This window comes from Choloepus didactylus, chromosome 22 (genome assembly GCF_015220235.1).
Source record: "Choloepus didactylus isolate mChoDid1 chromosome 22, mChoDid1.pri, whole genome shotgun sequence".
Classification (NCBI taxonomy): Eukaryota; Metazoa; Chordata; class Mammalia; order Pilosa; family Megalonychidae; genus Choloepus; species Choloepus didactylus.
The window spans coordinates 28,836,375-28,850,270 of NC_051328.1; the positions used below are offsets into that span (position 1 = coordinate 28,836,375).

The following is a 13,896-nucleotide window of genomic DNA, read 5'->3' on the forward strand; positions in this document are numbered from 1 at the left end:
TGAAAATTCATTTCAAAATCCGTGGGGAGTAGCTAAAGAGAAATTTGTAGCTTTTATTAAAAAATAAAATTTTAAAAACTCATTTAAGTCTCCACCTTAAGAAGCTAAAAAAAGATGAGTAAATGAATCCCAAAATAATAAGAAAAACAATAAAGATAAAAGTAGAAAGGAACAAAATAAGAAAAAACAAGAAAATTAACAATGCCAAAGTTTGTTCTTTGAAAAAATAACAAAATTGATAAACCCTTAGTGGGGCTGATCAAGGTAAAAGGAAAGAAAAAAAAAAAGGAAAAGGAAAACACAAATTGCTAATATCAGAAATGAAAGAGGGATATCACTACAGACTCTATAGTCATTAAAAGAATAATAAGAAAATAGTGTAAATAACTTCCTGCCAACAAATTCAATAATGAACACAAAATAGACAAATTCCGTGGCAAACACAACTTACCAAAACTAACATAAGATGAAATTGAAAATTGGAAACAAATTGAAGAAATTTGATTTCTATTAAAGAAATTGAATTTGTCATTAAAAACTTTACAACAAAGGAATTTCCAGGTGAATTTCACTGGAGAATTCCATCAAACATTTAAAGAAGAAATAATACCTATTTTTCATAAATTGTTTCAGAAAACAGGAAGAAGGACCACATGCCAATTCATTTTAAGTCCAGTATAATTCTGAAATGAAAACCTGCCAATCACTTATAAAAGGAATGAAAATTACAGACCAATATTTCTCATGAATATTGATATAAAAATCCTTTAGAAAATACTGGCAAATAGACTCCAGTGATATAGTAGGAGGAGGAGGAGTAGTAATACATTACAATAATACATTATTATCCCAGAATGTAAGTTTAGTCTAGCATTTAAAAATCAATAGATTTAATTCACCAGGGAAATGAAATGAAGTAAGTTTCAGTGGCTGAGAGATTCCAAAAGAAGCCGAGAGGTCACTCTGGTGGGCTCTCTTATGCACAGTATAGATAACCCTTTTTAGGTTCTAATGACTTGGAATAGCTAGCGGTAAATACCTGAAACTATCAAATTGCAATCCAGAACCCTTGAATCTTGAAGACAATTGTATAACAATGTAGCTTATGAGGGGTGACAGTGTGATTGGGAAAGCCATGTGGATCACACTCCCTTTTGTCCAATGTATGGATGGATGAGTAGAAAAATGGGGGCAAAAAAAAAAAAAAAGAAAGCAAGCACCCAGTATTTACTTTAATTGTTCTTTTTCACTTTAATTTTTACTCTTATTACTTTTGTGCGTGTGGTAGTGAAAATGTTCAAAAATTAATTTTGGTGATGGGCGCACAACTATATAATGGTTCTGTGAACAATTGATTGTATGCTTTGTATGACTGCATCGTATGTGAATATATCTCAATAAAATTGTTAAAAAAAATTAATTCACCAGCATAAAGAAGAAAAACCATATAATCACTTGAAAGGATGAAGAAAAAGCATTTGATAGAATCCAGCACACATTCATGATTTAAAAAAACCCTTTGGGCAAACTAGGAATAGATGAGCACCTCATCAGTGTTATAAAGAAACACCTAAAGCTAGCACCATACTTAATGGTGAAATATTAAATGTTTTCCCTCTAAGATCAGGAACAAGACAAAGATGTCTGTTCTCACCATTGTACTGCAGGTGCTAGGGAATAAGGTACCAAAAGAAGTGAAAATCATTAAGATTGGAAAGGAACAAGGAAATTTGTCTATTCGAAGATCACATGATTCTTTACTTTAGAAAATCAGAAGGAATCTTTTTTCCTTAAAGCTACTAAAATTGACAAGTGAATTTAGCAAGGATGCAGGATATGAAGTCTAAATATTAAAATCAATTTTATTTCTGCATACTAGCAGCAAGCAATTTTGATATGGAATAAAGAAACATCACCATTTATGACAGCATCAGGAAAACATAAAATACTGACGAGATATTGTAATAATATGTGCAAGACCTCTACACTAAAAACTACAAAACATTGCTGAGAGAAATTAAAGAATATCTAAATAAATCTAGCAATATACCATGTTCACGGATTGGAAGACTCAGTATTATTAATATTTCAATTCTCCACTGATTGAGCTATATATTCAATACAACCCAAATCATAACCACGGCAGGGTGTTTTTTTTTTAATTAAATTCAGTTGTATTGAAATATATTCACATACTATACAATCATCCATGGTATACAATTAACTGTTCACAGTACGATCATATAGTTATGCATTCATCACCACAATCTATTTCTGAACATTTTCCTTACATCAGAAAGAATTAGAATAAGAATAAAAAATAAAAGTAAAAAAGAACACCCAAACCATTCCCCCATCCCACCCTATTTTTCATTTAGTTTTTGTCCCCATTTTTCTACTCATCCATCCATACAGTAGATAAAGGGAGTGTGATCCACAAGGTTTTCACAATCACACTGTCACCCCTTGTAATGTACATTATTATACAATTGTCTTCAGGAGTCCAGACTACTGGGTTGGAGTTTGATAGTTTCAGGTATTTACTTCTAGCTATTCCAATACATTAAAACCTAGGAGGTGTTATCTATATAGTGCATAAGAATGTCCACCAGAGTGACCTCTCGACTCCATTTGAAATCTCTCAGTCACTGAAACCATTTCGTCTCATTTTGCATCCCCCTTTTATTCAAGAAGATATTCTCAATCCCATGATGCTGGGTCCAGATGCATCCCAGGAGTCATATCCTGCGTTGCCAGGGAGATTTACACCCCTGGGAGTCGGGTCCCACGTAGGGGGGAGGGCAGTGAGTTCACCTGCCGAGGTGGCTCAGTTAGAGAGAAAGAGAGGGTCACATCTGAGCAACAAAAAGGTACTGAGGGGGAGACTCTTAGGCACAATTATATGCAAGTTTAGCCTCTCCTTTCCAGTAACGAGTTTCATAAGGGCAAGTCCCACGATAGAGGGCTCGGCACATCAAACCGTCGGTCCCAATGTTTGTGACAACATCAACACCAGTCCAGGTGAGGAAGTCTAACACTTCCCAGCAGGGTGTTTTTAAAATAGAAATTGACACAATGATTCTAAACTTCATGTGGAAGTGCAAAGGACCTAGATTAACCTTTGACAAAGAACAAAGTTAGATGACTTATGTTACCTAACTTCAGTACTTATTGTAAAGCTACAGTAATCAAGGAAGTTTGGTATTGGCAGAAGGATAGACAAATAGATCAGTGGAACAGAATAGAGTCCAGAAACAGATCCATACTTAGATGGTCAACTGATTTTTATCAAAGACACCAAAATGATTCAATTGGGAAAGGAAAATCTTTTCACAAATGATGCTGAAACAAGTGGATACCCAACTAGGAAAAAAATGAACCATAACGCCTACCTCACAGTATAACAAAATTGATCTGAGATGGATCACAGACATAAAAGCTAAAACTGTAAAGTTTTAGAAGAAAACACAAGAGAATATCTTTACAACCTTGGGATAGGAGGCATAGCTTTCTTAGGACATGCAAAACAATAACCAGAAAAATTTTTAACTTGGCAGATTATACTCCAGCTATATTAACACTTCTGTTCATCAAAAGTTACTAATAAGAAAAGGAAAAGGCAATTGACAGTCTGAGGTAAAATAATCATAAACTATCTATAAGACAAAGGATTTGTATCCAGAATATTTAAAGAACTTCCATTATTCAATAATAAATACACAACCCTCAAAAAATGTGCAAAACAGTTGAACAGAAACTTCACAAAGGAAGATATACAAAGAGTCAATGAACAATAAAAAGATGCTCAGCATCAGTAATCAGTATGGAAATGGATTTTAAAACCATAATGAGGTACACTGTCACACCCTTGAAATAACTAAAATGGAAGACTGACGACATGAGACGTTAGCAAGTATATGAAGCAACCAGACCTTTCATATATTATTGATTGCCATTTTAAATGGCACAGCCTTTTTGGAGACCTATTTGGCAGTCTCTTAAAAAGTTAAACATACCTCTATCCTATGACCCAGAAATTCCACTCCTAGATATTCTACCAATAGAATGAAAACATATGTCCATAAATAAACTTCTAAAGGAAGGTTTATAGCTGCTATATTCATAACAACCAAAAACTTGAAGTAACCCAAATGCCCATCAATAGGAGAAAGGATAAATGAATTGTGGTGTATTCATGCACTAGCATACTACTCATCAATAAAAAGTAAAAATCTACCAGTACACAAAAACATGAATGAATCTCAGTTATGTTGAGTAAAAGAAGCCAGACAAATGAAAAAGAAGAGAGACAGAGAGACAGAGGGAGAGAGAGAGAGAAAAGAGTTGGTAGAGGGGGAGAGGAAGAGAGAGGGAAAGGAGGAAAGGGAAAGAGTAGGGGAAGAAAGAGAGAGGGAGGGAGGAAGGGAAGGAGGGAGGGAGGGAGGGAGGGAAAGAATATATGATTACATTTATATGACTTCCAAGAAGAAGCAAAACTATTTTGTGATAATAGGAATCTTAGGTTGCCTCATTGGGTAAGAGGATGTAAACTGATAGGAAAAAAGGCATGAAAGAAGTTTATGAAGGCATGAAGTTTATGGGGTAATGGAAACATTCTATATTTTAGATTTCAGTGGTGGTTACACAGGTTTAGTCCATTGTTAAAACTCATTGAACTGAACACTTAAGTTTTGTGCTTTTTTAGTTAAAGAAATTGTGAGCTTACAGAACAACCAGGCTTAAAATATAGGGTTCCCCTATACCATCCTATTAACAACACCTTGCGTGGCCATGGTACATTTGTCACAACTGATGAAAGTGCATTGTTGTAATTGTACTATTAACTACAGTCCATGGTTTAACTTAGGGTTCACTGTATTGGGCAGTTCCATGGATTTTTTTAAAATTTTTATTCTAGTAACATATAATTCAACCTAAAATTTCCCACTTTTAGCCACATTCAAATATATAAGGCAGTGCTATTATTTATGTTCACAATATTGTGCTACCATCACCACCATCCATTACCAAAACGTTTCCCTCAGCACAAATAGAAACTCTCTACCTTTTAAACCCTTACTCTCCATTCCCTACCCCCACCCTGTCTCCTCATAACCTGTATGCTAAATTCTGACTCTGAGTTCACTTATTTCATATAAGTGAGACCATATAATATTTGTGCTTTTGTGTCTGGCTTATTTCACTCAACACAATGTCTTCAAGGTTCACCCATGCTGTCACATATATTAGAACTTTGTTCTTTTTTACCTCTGAGTAATATTCCATTGTGTGAATATACCTCATTTTATTTGTCCCTTCATCAGTTGATGGACACCTGGGCTGCTTCCATCTTTTGGCAATTATGAATAATGCTGCTATGAACATCAGTGTGAAAATATCTGTTCAAGTTCCTGCTTTCAGTTCTTTTGTGTAAATACCTAGAAGTGGGATTGCTAGGCCATATGGTAATTCTTTACTTAACTTGCCAAACTGTCTTCTGCAGCAGCTGAATGAGTGTTCCTATTTCTCCACATCCTCTCTAACACGTGTAACTTCCTCTTTTTTTAACAGTAGCCGTTCTAGTGGGTATGACATGGTATCTCATTGTGGTTTTGATTTGCACTTTCCTGTGCACTTAAATTTATATGAATTAAACCTCAGAAAATAACCCAATGACATACCAAACACACACATACACACACATATGAATGGCTAAAATTTAAAAGATTGACAAGATCAATTGTTGACGAGGATGTGGAGCAATCAAAATTCTCATGCATTGAGAATATATGAGAGAGGAGCATAAAATATTATGGCACATTGGAAACAGACTTGGCAGTTTCTTAGAAAGTGAAACATACACCTACCTTGTGACCCAGCAATTTACCTCCTGGGTATTTGCCAAAAAGAAATGAAAACTTAAGTCCACAAAAGAAAAAAAAAAAAAACAGTAGAAGAATTTTCCATTGCATCTATATTTGTAACAGGCAAAAACTGGAAAAAAAACAGCAGTAAAATGGATTAACAAATTGTAATATATGCATCCAATTAAACACTGCACAGCAGTAAAAAAAGGATCAAACTACTGATACACACACTAACATAAGACAAATCTAATAGACAATATACTGAGCAAAAGAAACCAGATACAAAAGGGGTCACCCTCTATGGTTCCACTTACATGAAGGTTTAGAAGAGGCAAAAATAATCTCTGATGGAAAAAAATTTTTTCAAGTGGCTGCTCCTTTTGGCAGTGGGTCTGGGAAAATGAGTGAGGAGGGACGCAAGAGAACTTTCTGGGGTGATGGAACTATTCCGTATCTTACTAAGGGAGTGGGTTACACAAGTGAATACATTTGTCAAACTTATAGAATTGTCCACTTAATGTATGTGCATTTCTCTATATAAATTTTTTCTCAAATAAAAAGAATTATAAACAATTGTTATTCAACTCTAGTTAATAGTTTTGCTTTTTGAAGTGGTCTGGTTTAGCAATTTTGAAACTACTATTTTAGACTTAAGCAAATAAGGAGGTATATTGAGAATAATGAGAGCCAGGTTTCTCAGTGTTGGAGAAGGAGGTTACAAATATGTCAAGGGGGAAGACTAGAATGTACTTTATGACAACGAATTGGAATTGGCGGTATAGCATGAAGTCATCATTTTAAATATATAAATAGATACAGAAATACACACATGCACACACACACATATTTCCTAGCTCTTTCAGCTGAGAGGAGCTGGAAACAATGATATACCAGTAGCAGTGAACACACTAACATCCAGATCTTGGTTTCTAAATATCATTCTCCACTAAAGGAATCAAGGCTACTTGGTGAAAGCCTTTTTCCAGGACTGGGACAGGGAAAGCATAACATGAGCCAGAAGCATCTCATTGCGTTATAAAGTAAAGAGGTGCTTAAAGACTCATAGAAACATAGCAAAAGAAACACAGGAGTCAATTCAAAAGATCTCCCGCTGGCTAAATCTGGGACAATTTGAGTATCAAAATAAATAATGACAGCAATGGATTATAATCTATTGTATAAGATAAGAATCCATGAATCATACTGAATGAATAAATAAATACATGAGGGAGTTGGGAACGCTTTTCCTGATAATTCCATCCAATAAATTTGAAAAGATTGGTGGAGTTAGCTAATCATCAATGGAAGCTAAAACTAGTGGGTGAATATTCGATGAAGAACGAGATATTTACATATTCTCAAAGTATCTCCCCCCAAATTACTTATTAATTATAAAGGAAAAAAAAAAAAAACAGTTAACTCTACAGTAGAGAAACCTGGTGAGCACCGCCTTAATTAACCAAGCCCTCAAACCTAACATCGCCAACACTGGTGCAAACTGACATCATGGGCCCCTAATTTGAGGCACTGAAAGGACATACCATCAGCTCTGCAGTACTCCTATCTAATTATGAAGAAACATCAGACAAACCAAAATTAAGAAACGTTCTACAAATTAACTGGCCTGTTAAGTCTTCAAAATGTTAAGATCAAGAAACACAAAGAAAGGCAGAGGAACTCTGAACTGGATCCTGCACTGGAAAAATATAAGTAGCTATAAAAGAAGTTTGATATGGACTGTGGATTAGGAGATAGTATTTTATCAGTGTTATATTTTCTGGGTTTGATAAATGTTCTTGTTCTTAGGAAATATGCACTGAAATATTTAATGGTAAAGGAGGATGTATCCCCAATTTACTTTCAAATGCTTCAGAAAACAAATATTATTGAGATATATATATATATGGATATGGATATATGTATATGTGTATATATATACACATATATTATGGAGAGAGAGAGAAGATGCGAATGCAAAGCTAAGAGGGCAAAATTTAAATAATTGATGAATCTGGATAAAGTCTATAAAGAATTTCTTACAATTTTCTGTAAGTTTAAAATTGTATCATTTAATATGTACTAACTTGTACAAGGAAAAAAAATGAGAATCATATAAATTAGCCCAGTCCCATAAGCTAAAAGACCTAAATAGAACAAGCAGAAAAGAAGGGTTAAGAAATTTTTAAAGCACACACTCACACAAAAGAGGAATCGTGTTTTAAAAAAAAAATCAGCTGAGACCAACAAAAATTTTTTGACCCTGCAGAAAAGAATCTAAGGTAGTTCTCCTCCGCAATATCACGCCTCTGCCCGTGGCCTGGCGGATCACCAGCCTGGAGCACCTGGGTGATGACTTCACCGTGTCCCTGATGCAGGGGACCATCGCCCCCAAGGCTGAGTATGGCCTGCAGGTGCACTTCCAGCCCTCCAAACCCATCAACATCAAGAAGGCTATTCGGCTGGAGGTGAGGTTTCCCACATCCAAACCCTCGATCCTCAAAATTTATGCACATCAGGTTCCCAGGTACACACACACCCCCAACACACATGCACTGGGCCAGGTCTCCCCTCTGCTCCTCCTTTAATATCCCCAGGCCCAAAATTTCTTTCTTTGCACAAGACTGTGAGCCCCCTAAAGGTAGGGACCATGTCTGTTTGGTTCATGGCTGATTTCCTAGTTCCAAGAACAGAAGCACTCAATAAACGTAGGATGAATGCATGAATGGTGTATACTATACCTAGGTAAACACAAGATTCCTGGTTTCACACTCTCAAACCCTGTCACTCCCCAGGCTTCCTTATCTCAGTAAACATCACCACCCTCCACCCAGTTGCTCCCAACAGACACCTGGAAATCATCTTTGATTCCCCCTTTTCCTCACTGCCTTGCCTCCAACAGGTCTCATCAATTCTGCCTTCCATATGGATTTCCCAACCACTCATCCCTAGTGTCCAGAGGGATCTTTAAACTGTCCATCAGATCACCTTACTCTCCTCGCTAGCTTCCGATTGTAGGAAGAATAAAGCCCCGAGTCTCGCTGCCCCTGAGGCCCTGCCTGCCCCTAGACCTAATCTCCCTGCCTCACCCTCAACTCACTGGATCCCTTCAGGCTTTCTCTAGCTCTTCCCTCCTCGGGCCCCTGGCCTTGCCACACCCCTGCCAGAAGTGCCACCCCTAGGCTCTATGGGATGCTGGCTCCTGCTTTAGGATCCACTAAACATCAGGACTCCAGCTGGAGCATCTCCAACCATCTGCTCTAGGGAGTCCCCTGTTAGGTGCACTCTCCTGCTCTCTTTTCTAGCCTCCACAGCACCTATTCTTTCTGACTTTATCCTCTTTCTTCCTTTACTTATTTGTGTGAACTCCATGAGGGTCCACTCTCGCCTGACTTGTTTGCCATCCATCTTAGTTTCCTAGGGCTGCTGTAGCAAATTACCACAAACTGGGTGGCTTAAAATAGAAATGTATTGTCTTACAGGGCCAGATGTGAAAAATCAAGGGGTGGCAGGGCCACCCTCCCTCCAGAGGCTCTGGGAGGGGAGAATTCTTTCCTCGTCTCATCCAGCTTCTGGTGGCTCCTGCATTCCTTGTCTTGCAGCCGCCTCACTCCACCCTCTGCCCCGTCTCACACAGCCTTCCTCTCTGTCTTCTCCTCTTCTCTCTTTTATAAGGACACTAGTCATGAGATTTAGGGCCCACCTGGATAATCCAGGATTCTCTCTTCTCAAGAGTAGTGAGGGTTAGGACATGAACCTATGATTTGGGGGACCACCATTCAACCCACTCCATCATATCCCCCGTGCCTAGAAAATGCCTGGATGCAGCAAGCAGTCCGTAAAATCTTTTGAATGAGTGAATGAGTCACTGACTTTTGATGCTTGAATCAATTTTGCAACACTCAAGGAGTTATCCAAGCTTCTCTTTGAATCACTCCAAAGACAGAAAACGTGCTTCCACTCGAAGCAGCCTGATCTTCCTTTGCACAGGTCTATTGCTTCTTCCTTGCACTGAGCTCAGATTTTCTCTCTAGAATTTACACTCATTAATCCTATTTCTTCCTTTTGGGGCCAGTAAGTGAATCTAATCTCTCTTACCCTCTACCCTTGACAGCCTTTCAGATATTTTTAAATAGGGATTGAGATTCATCATATCCTTAAATGTGTATTAAGCACAGGGGTGATGGTCAAAATTTTCAGCACCCGTCTCTGCACAGGCACAGACCTATGGAGGGGACTGGGGCCACCTCACTGGCGTGGGCCCTGGAGTCCCCTGGCTATCCCAGCTTTATCCTCTAGTTATTGGATCATGGGGAGGTCCAGGGGTTCCCATGATGTTGGAAGGAAGGGTGGGAGGCAGCAAGGGGCCCCTTGAAGAGCTCATTGTGACAGCTGTTTACCAACTGGTACAGAAACATTTCCACGTGCTCCAGCCAAGCAAGCAGCAGCCTGATTAGAGCTCTGCACAAAACAGGCACTGGGCCTCCCCTCAGCCCCCTCCCCCACCTCTTCCTCCAACATCTACTCAAGGAAATGCCTTCCTTTGTGCATCCTTTGGAAACTTCTCTAGTGAACTTTTTTTTTTTAATATGTGTACCTCTTAAATTGTCCTTCCTATTCTCCTCAATTACAAAATTTAATATTATCCCCTCTCCCCCCTCCCAACCACTTGGGAAGCAGATGAAATAGAATGCTCTCAGTACCTGGTACCTATCAGAAAAAAAGGTACTATATGAATTCAGGGGTGGATGATCCAAGTTCATTGTTCCATTTTCCCTTCTGCTGCCAGCCCTTCCTCTTGTCATTTCTGTCAGAGGGTGAGCAGCAAAAGAAGGACAGAAAAACTCAAGTCGATCAAATTTGCTCTGTGAAACATTGGCAAAATGTTTGATGAAAAAAAATGATGGTAACTCTGAGTTTGGGAATAGCTGCAAATCTCCCCTTGGCACCCAAAGCACGTGTAATGGGGAGCTGATGACTTAGTTTTTCAACTTCAGGTTCAGCAGAGAGGGAGGTGGTCTCTCCAGAGACCCAGAAGAGCTGTCCCACCACCCAATGGCTCTTTCCCTTGACAAGCAGGCACTTTATTATCCCCTAGGTAGTCTCAAGAGTCCACGATTGGGTCAGGCTGGCAGCCGACACCAGTTTAGGTAGGCCCCAGGACAGGGAGGGAGGGATCACCAACAGGTTGACAACAGAGGGGACAGTGAGAAACTGGAGACCATGGGTCTCACTTCTCCTGAAGAATTTATTCTTACTGCAACAGGTTTTAGATGCAGAAAATCTTGTTGGTGTTGTTCAGATTGAAAACATCCTGATCTTTGCAGAGTCATACGACATCGCCTTGGACATCACCTTCCCCAAAGGTCTGTTGTACCCTTCGAGGAAAGGGCATTTTTTCCACACACTGAGCAGCGTCTCCTTGTGTAGCACATTTCTGGGTAGATGAAGATGAGTTTGGTTGGTATTATGGTGGTGGGAGGTGGGGGGAGCTCTGTCAAGAGTAATATGAGTCCCAGAGCAATGTTAGCAACGTTACAACAAATTGTAACTTCTGCAACAGGAGCCCACCAGGGGTGGGCATAAATATAAAATTTGCAGGCTATTCTCTGCTAAGCAGTCATTTGAGAGTAAGCACCTCCCTTCCTGTCAGTATTAGTTTTCTGTTGCTGCTGTAACAAATTACCACAACCTCAGTGACTTAAAAGAACCCCAATTCATTATCTTACACTTCTGTCAATCAGAAGTCTGAAATGGGTCTCACTGGGCTAAAATCAAGGTGTCAACAGGGCTGCACTCCTTTCTGAAAGCTCTAGAGGGGAATCCATTCCCTTGCTTTATGTAACCTCCAGAGGCCACCCCCTTGCCTGGGTTCATGACCCCTCTCCTCCATCTTCAAAGCCGGCAACATCAGATTGAGTCCTTCTCACACTGCCATCTCTCTGGTTCTCCCACTTCCACTTTTAAGGATGCTTGTGATTACACTGAGCCCACCCAAATAACTGAGGAGAAACTCCTTATCTTGAGGTAGGCAGGTTAGCAACCTTAATTTCATTTGCTACCTTAATTTCCCTTTGCCATATAAGGAACACAATCACAGGTTTTGGGGATTAGGACACGGCTATCTTGGCAGGGGTGGAGGGGAGGGGGCGGAGGACGGGCATTTTCCTGCCTACCGCTTTGCCCTAACATCCAGGTTAGCTTTCTCCCTTCAGCATGCACTTCTCCCCTTCCCCTCCTTTCCCGGACTCTGCTTTCTCTGTGAGAGTCCTAGCATGTTAGAGCTACATGTTTGCTTAGATGGCATTATTCTATGGATATGATATATATTGCAGAATTATTTATAATAATTAAAAGTTAGAAATACCTTTAGTGTCTATCAATAGTACAATAATATTCTGGGAATAATATTATAAATTATGGAATAGCCATATGATGAAATATTATGCAGCCATTAAGATCACAGTTATGAGATTTTAATTATGTGGGGAAATGCTTATAATGTAATACTAAGTAAAACAACATGAATTTATATATAATATCCCAACTCTGTAAGTTATACACTTTATACAAAAAAAGAAAAAATACTGGGAGAGATTTTAGGTGTTAGGAGCCATGAAAAGACATTGTCCAAAGATGGAAAGCCAGCAGGAGCTGCCCCACTCAATGGGGCAGTAAAGCCGAGTCTGTTGTTTGTTTGCCAAAACTCAATTACAAGAGACTTTTCTAGCCACAGTATTTTCAAAAAAAATAATAATTCTCTGAAATTGTCACCATGGATTTTCACATGAACTCTAGTGAGAGAGTTCAACATTCATTCCCCTGTTTTTTGCTTCCGTGCCCACTCACTCCTTCCCGCCCTGGGCCCTGGTCTCTGCAGGAGCTGAAGGAGGCCTTGATTTTGGGATCGTGAAGGTCTTGGAGGAGGTGAAGCAGCCCCTGCAACTGAAGAACCGCGGGAAATACGAGATCGCATTCAGGTAACCCAAATCCCATTGGACACATGACTGTATCCACTCATGAGGAGAAGCGTGTTGCCTGGGAGGTTAAAAAAAAACAAAATCAATCAAGGGAATCATAAGAACAAGCTCTGCTTTTTTGCCTCCCTTGGTTTCAGATGAATGGAATGCCAACTGCTAAGAGGTCAGAGATTTTCACTCTGCTCTAAAACTCTGCAGCTTTACTGAGATGCTTAGGGGACTCCTAGATGCACTTGGAGCCATGTGGGGGGCTGGGAGTTGGGAGAGAGACTAGGGTGGGGAGGGGGGTTAAACACTGGGGGGAGGGGGGTTAAACACTGGGGGGAGGGAGGACAGACCAGGGGTTGGGAAAAATATTGTGGTGGGGCCCTGGTCTCCAGCTCCCTGGCCCTCCCTTTGGCTCTTACCTGTTTTATACGTTGGCCTTCTGCATAAGATTTCATGGGAGGTCTTTCTTATGAACTGTATTACAGCATCCAAATAGTGTCCTGGTAGAGTAGAGACCAGCTTGTGCTCAGCTCTTGAGATTAAACATGAAACACTAAACAAGGGAGGTTCCTTGGATAGGAAAGAGTGACTTGGGAGGTATGGGGGTGGGGAGGGAAGGGAAGGGAAGAGAAGGGAAAAGCTAAACAAACCTAGAAGAAAGCCACTGTTTTTTTAGAATTAGTGCTGTAAGGTGAATTTTGTATTATGTTGAGATAGGTGCATTAGCTCTGTTCCTTCATGTTGCATGGATCACAGCCACCCTCAGGTTGGATCACATGGTCAAGGTTTTGTTGTGAGGGTGTGCAGGGAAGTATGGAAGCACAGGGACGATATATGCAGCAATTGAACACCCAGGTCTCCTGGAAAGTGGGAGTCATCCCCACGACACCTCCAGGTGTCCTGCCTCAGTGGAAATTCCTTGGTCTGCTCTGGTCCCTCTGTCTTTCTCATGACTCGGCTTTTCTCTGTGGCTTCTCACCTCACCCCCGTCGGGCCATGGCCTCCTTTCCCTGGCATCTCTGTTTTATGACTTCTGCCCACCCACCACCCACCCACTTTCTGCA

At 39.8% G+C, this 13,896-nt stretch overlaps 1 protein-coding gene across 9 annotated transcripts in view; it reads left to right on the plus strand.

The window, feature by feature from the left end:
* The window catches only part of HYDIN (HYDIN axonemal central pair apparatus protein), a 534,664-nt gene that overhangs the window by 424,884 nt on the left and 95,884 nt on the right, over positions 1-13,896 (plus strand). For all 9 annotated transcript variants that reach the window (XM_037815908.1, XM_037815907.1, XM_037815906.1 and 6 more), the window contains 3 exons: positions 8,134-8,332; positions 11,131-11,230; positions 12,745-12,844. In XM_037815908.1, coding sequence (XP_037671836.1) covers positions 8,134-8,332; positions 11,131-11,230; positions 12,745-12,844 — 399 coding nt within the window. The remainder of the gene's footprint in view (positions 1-8,133; positions 8,333-11,130; positions 11,231-12,744; positions 12,845-13,896) is intronic.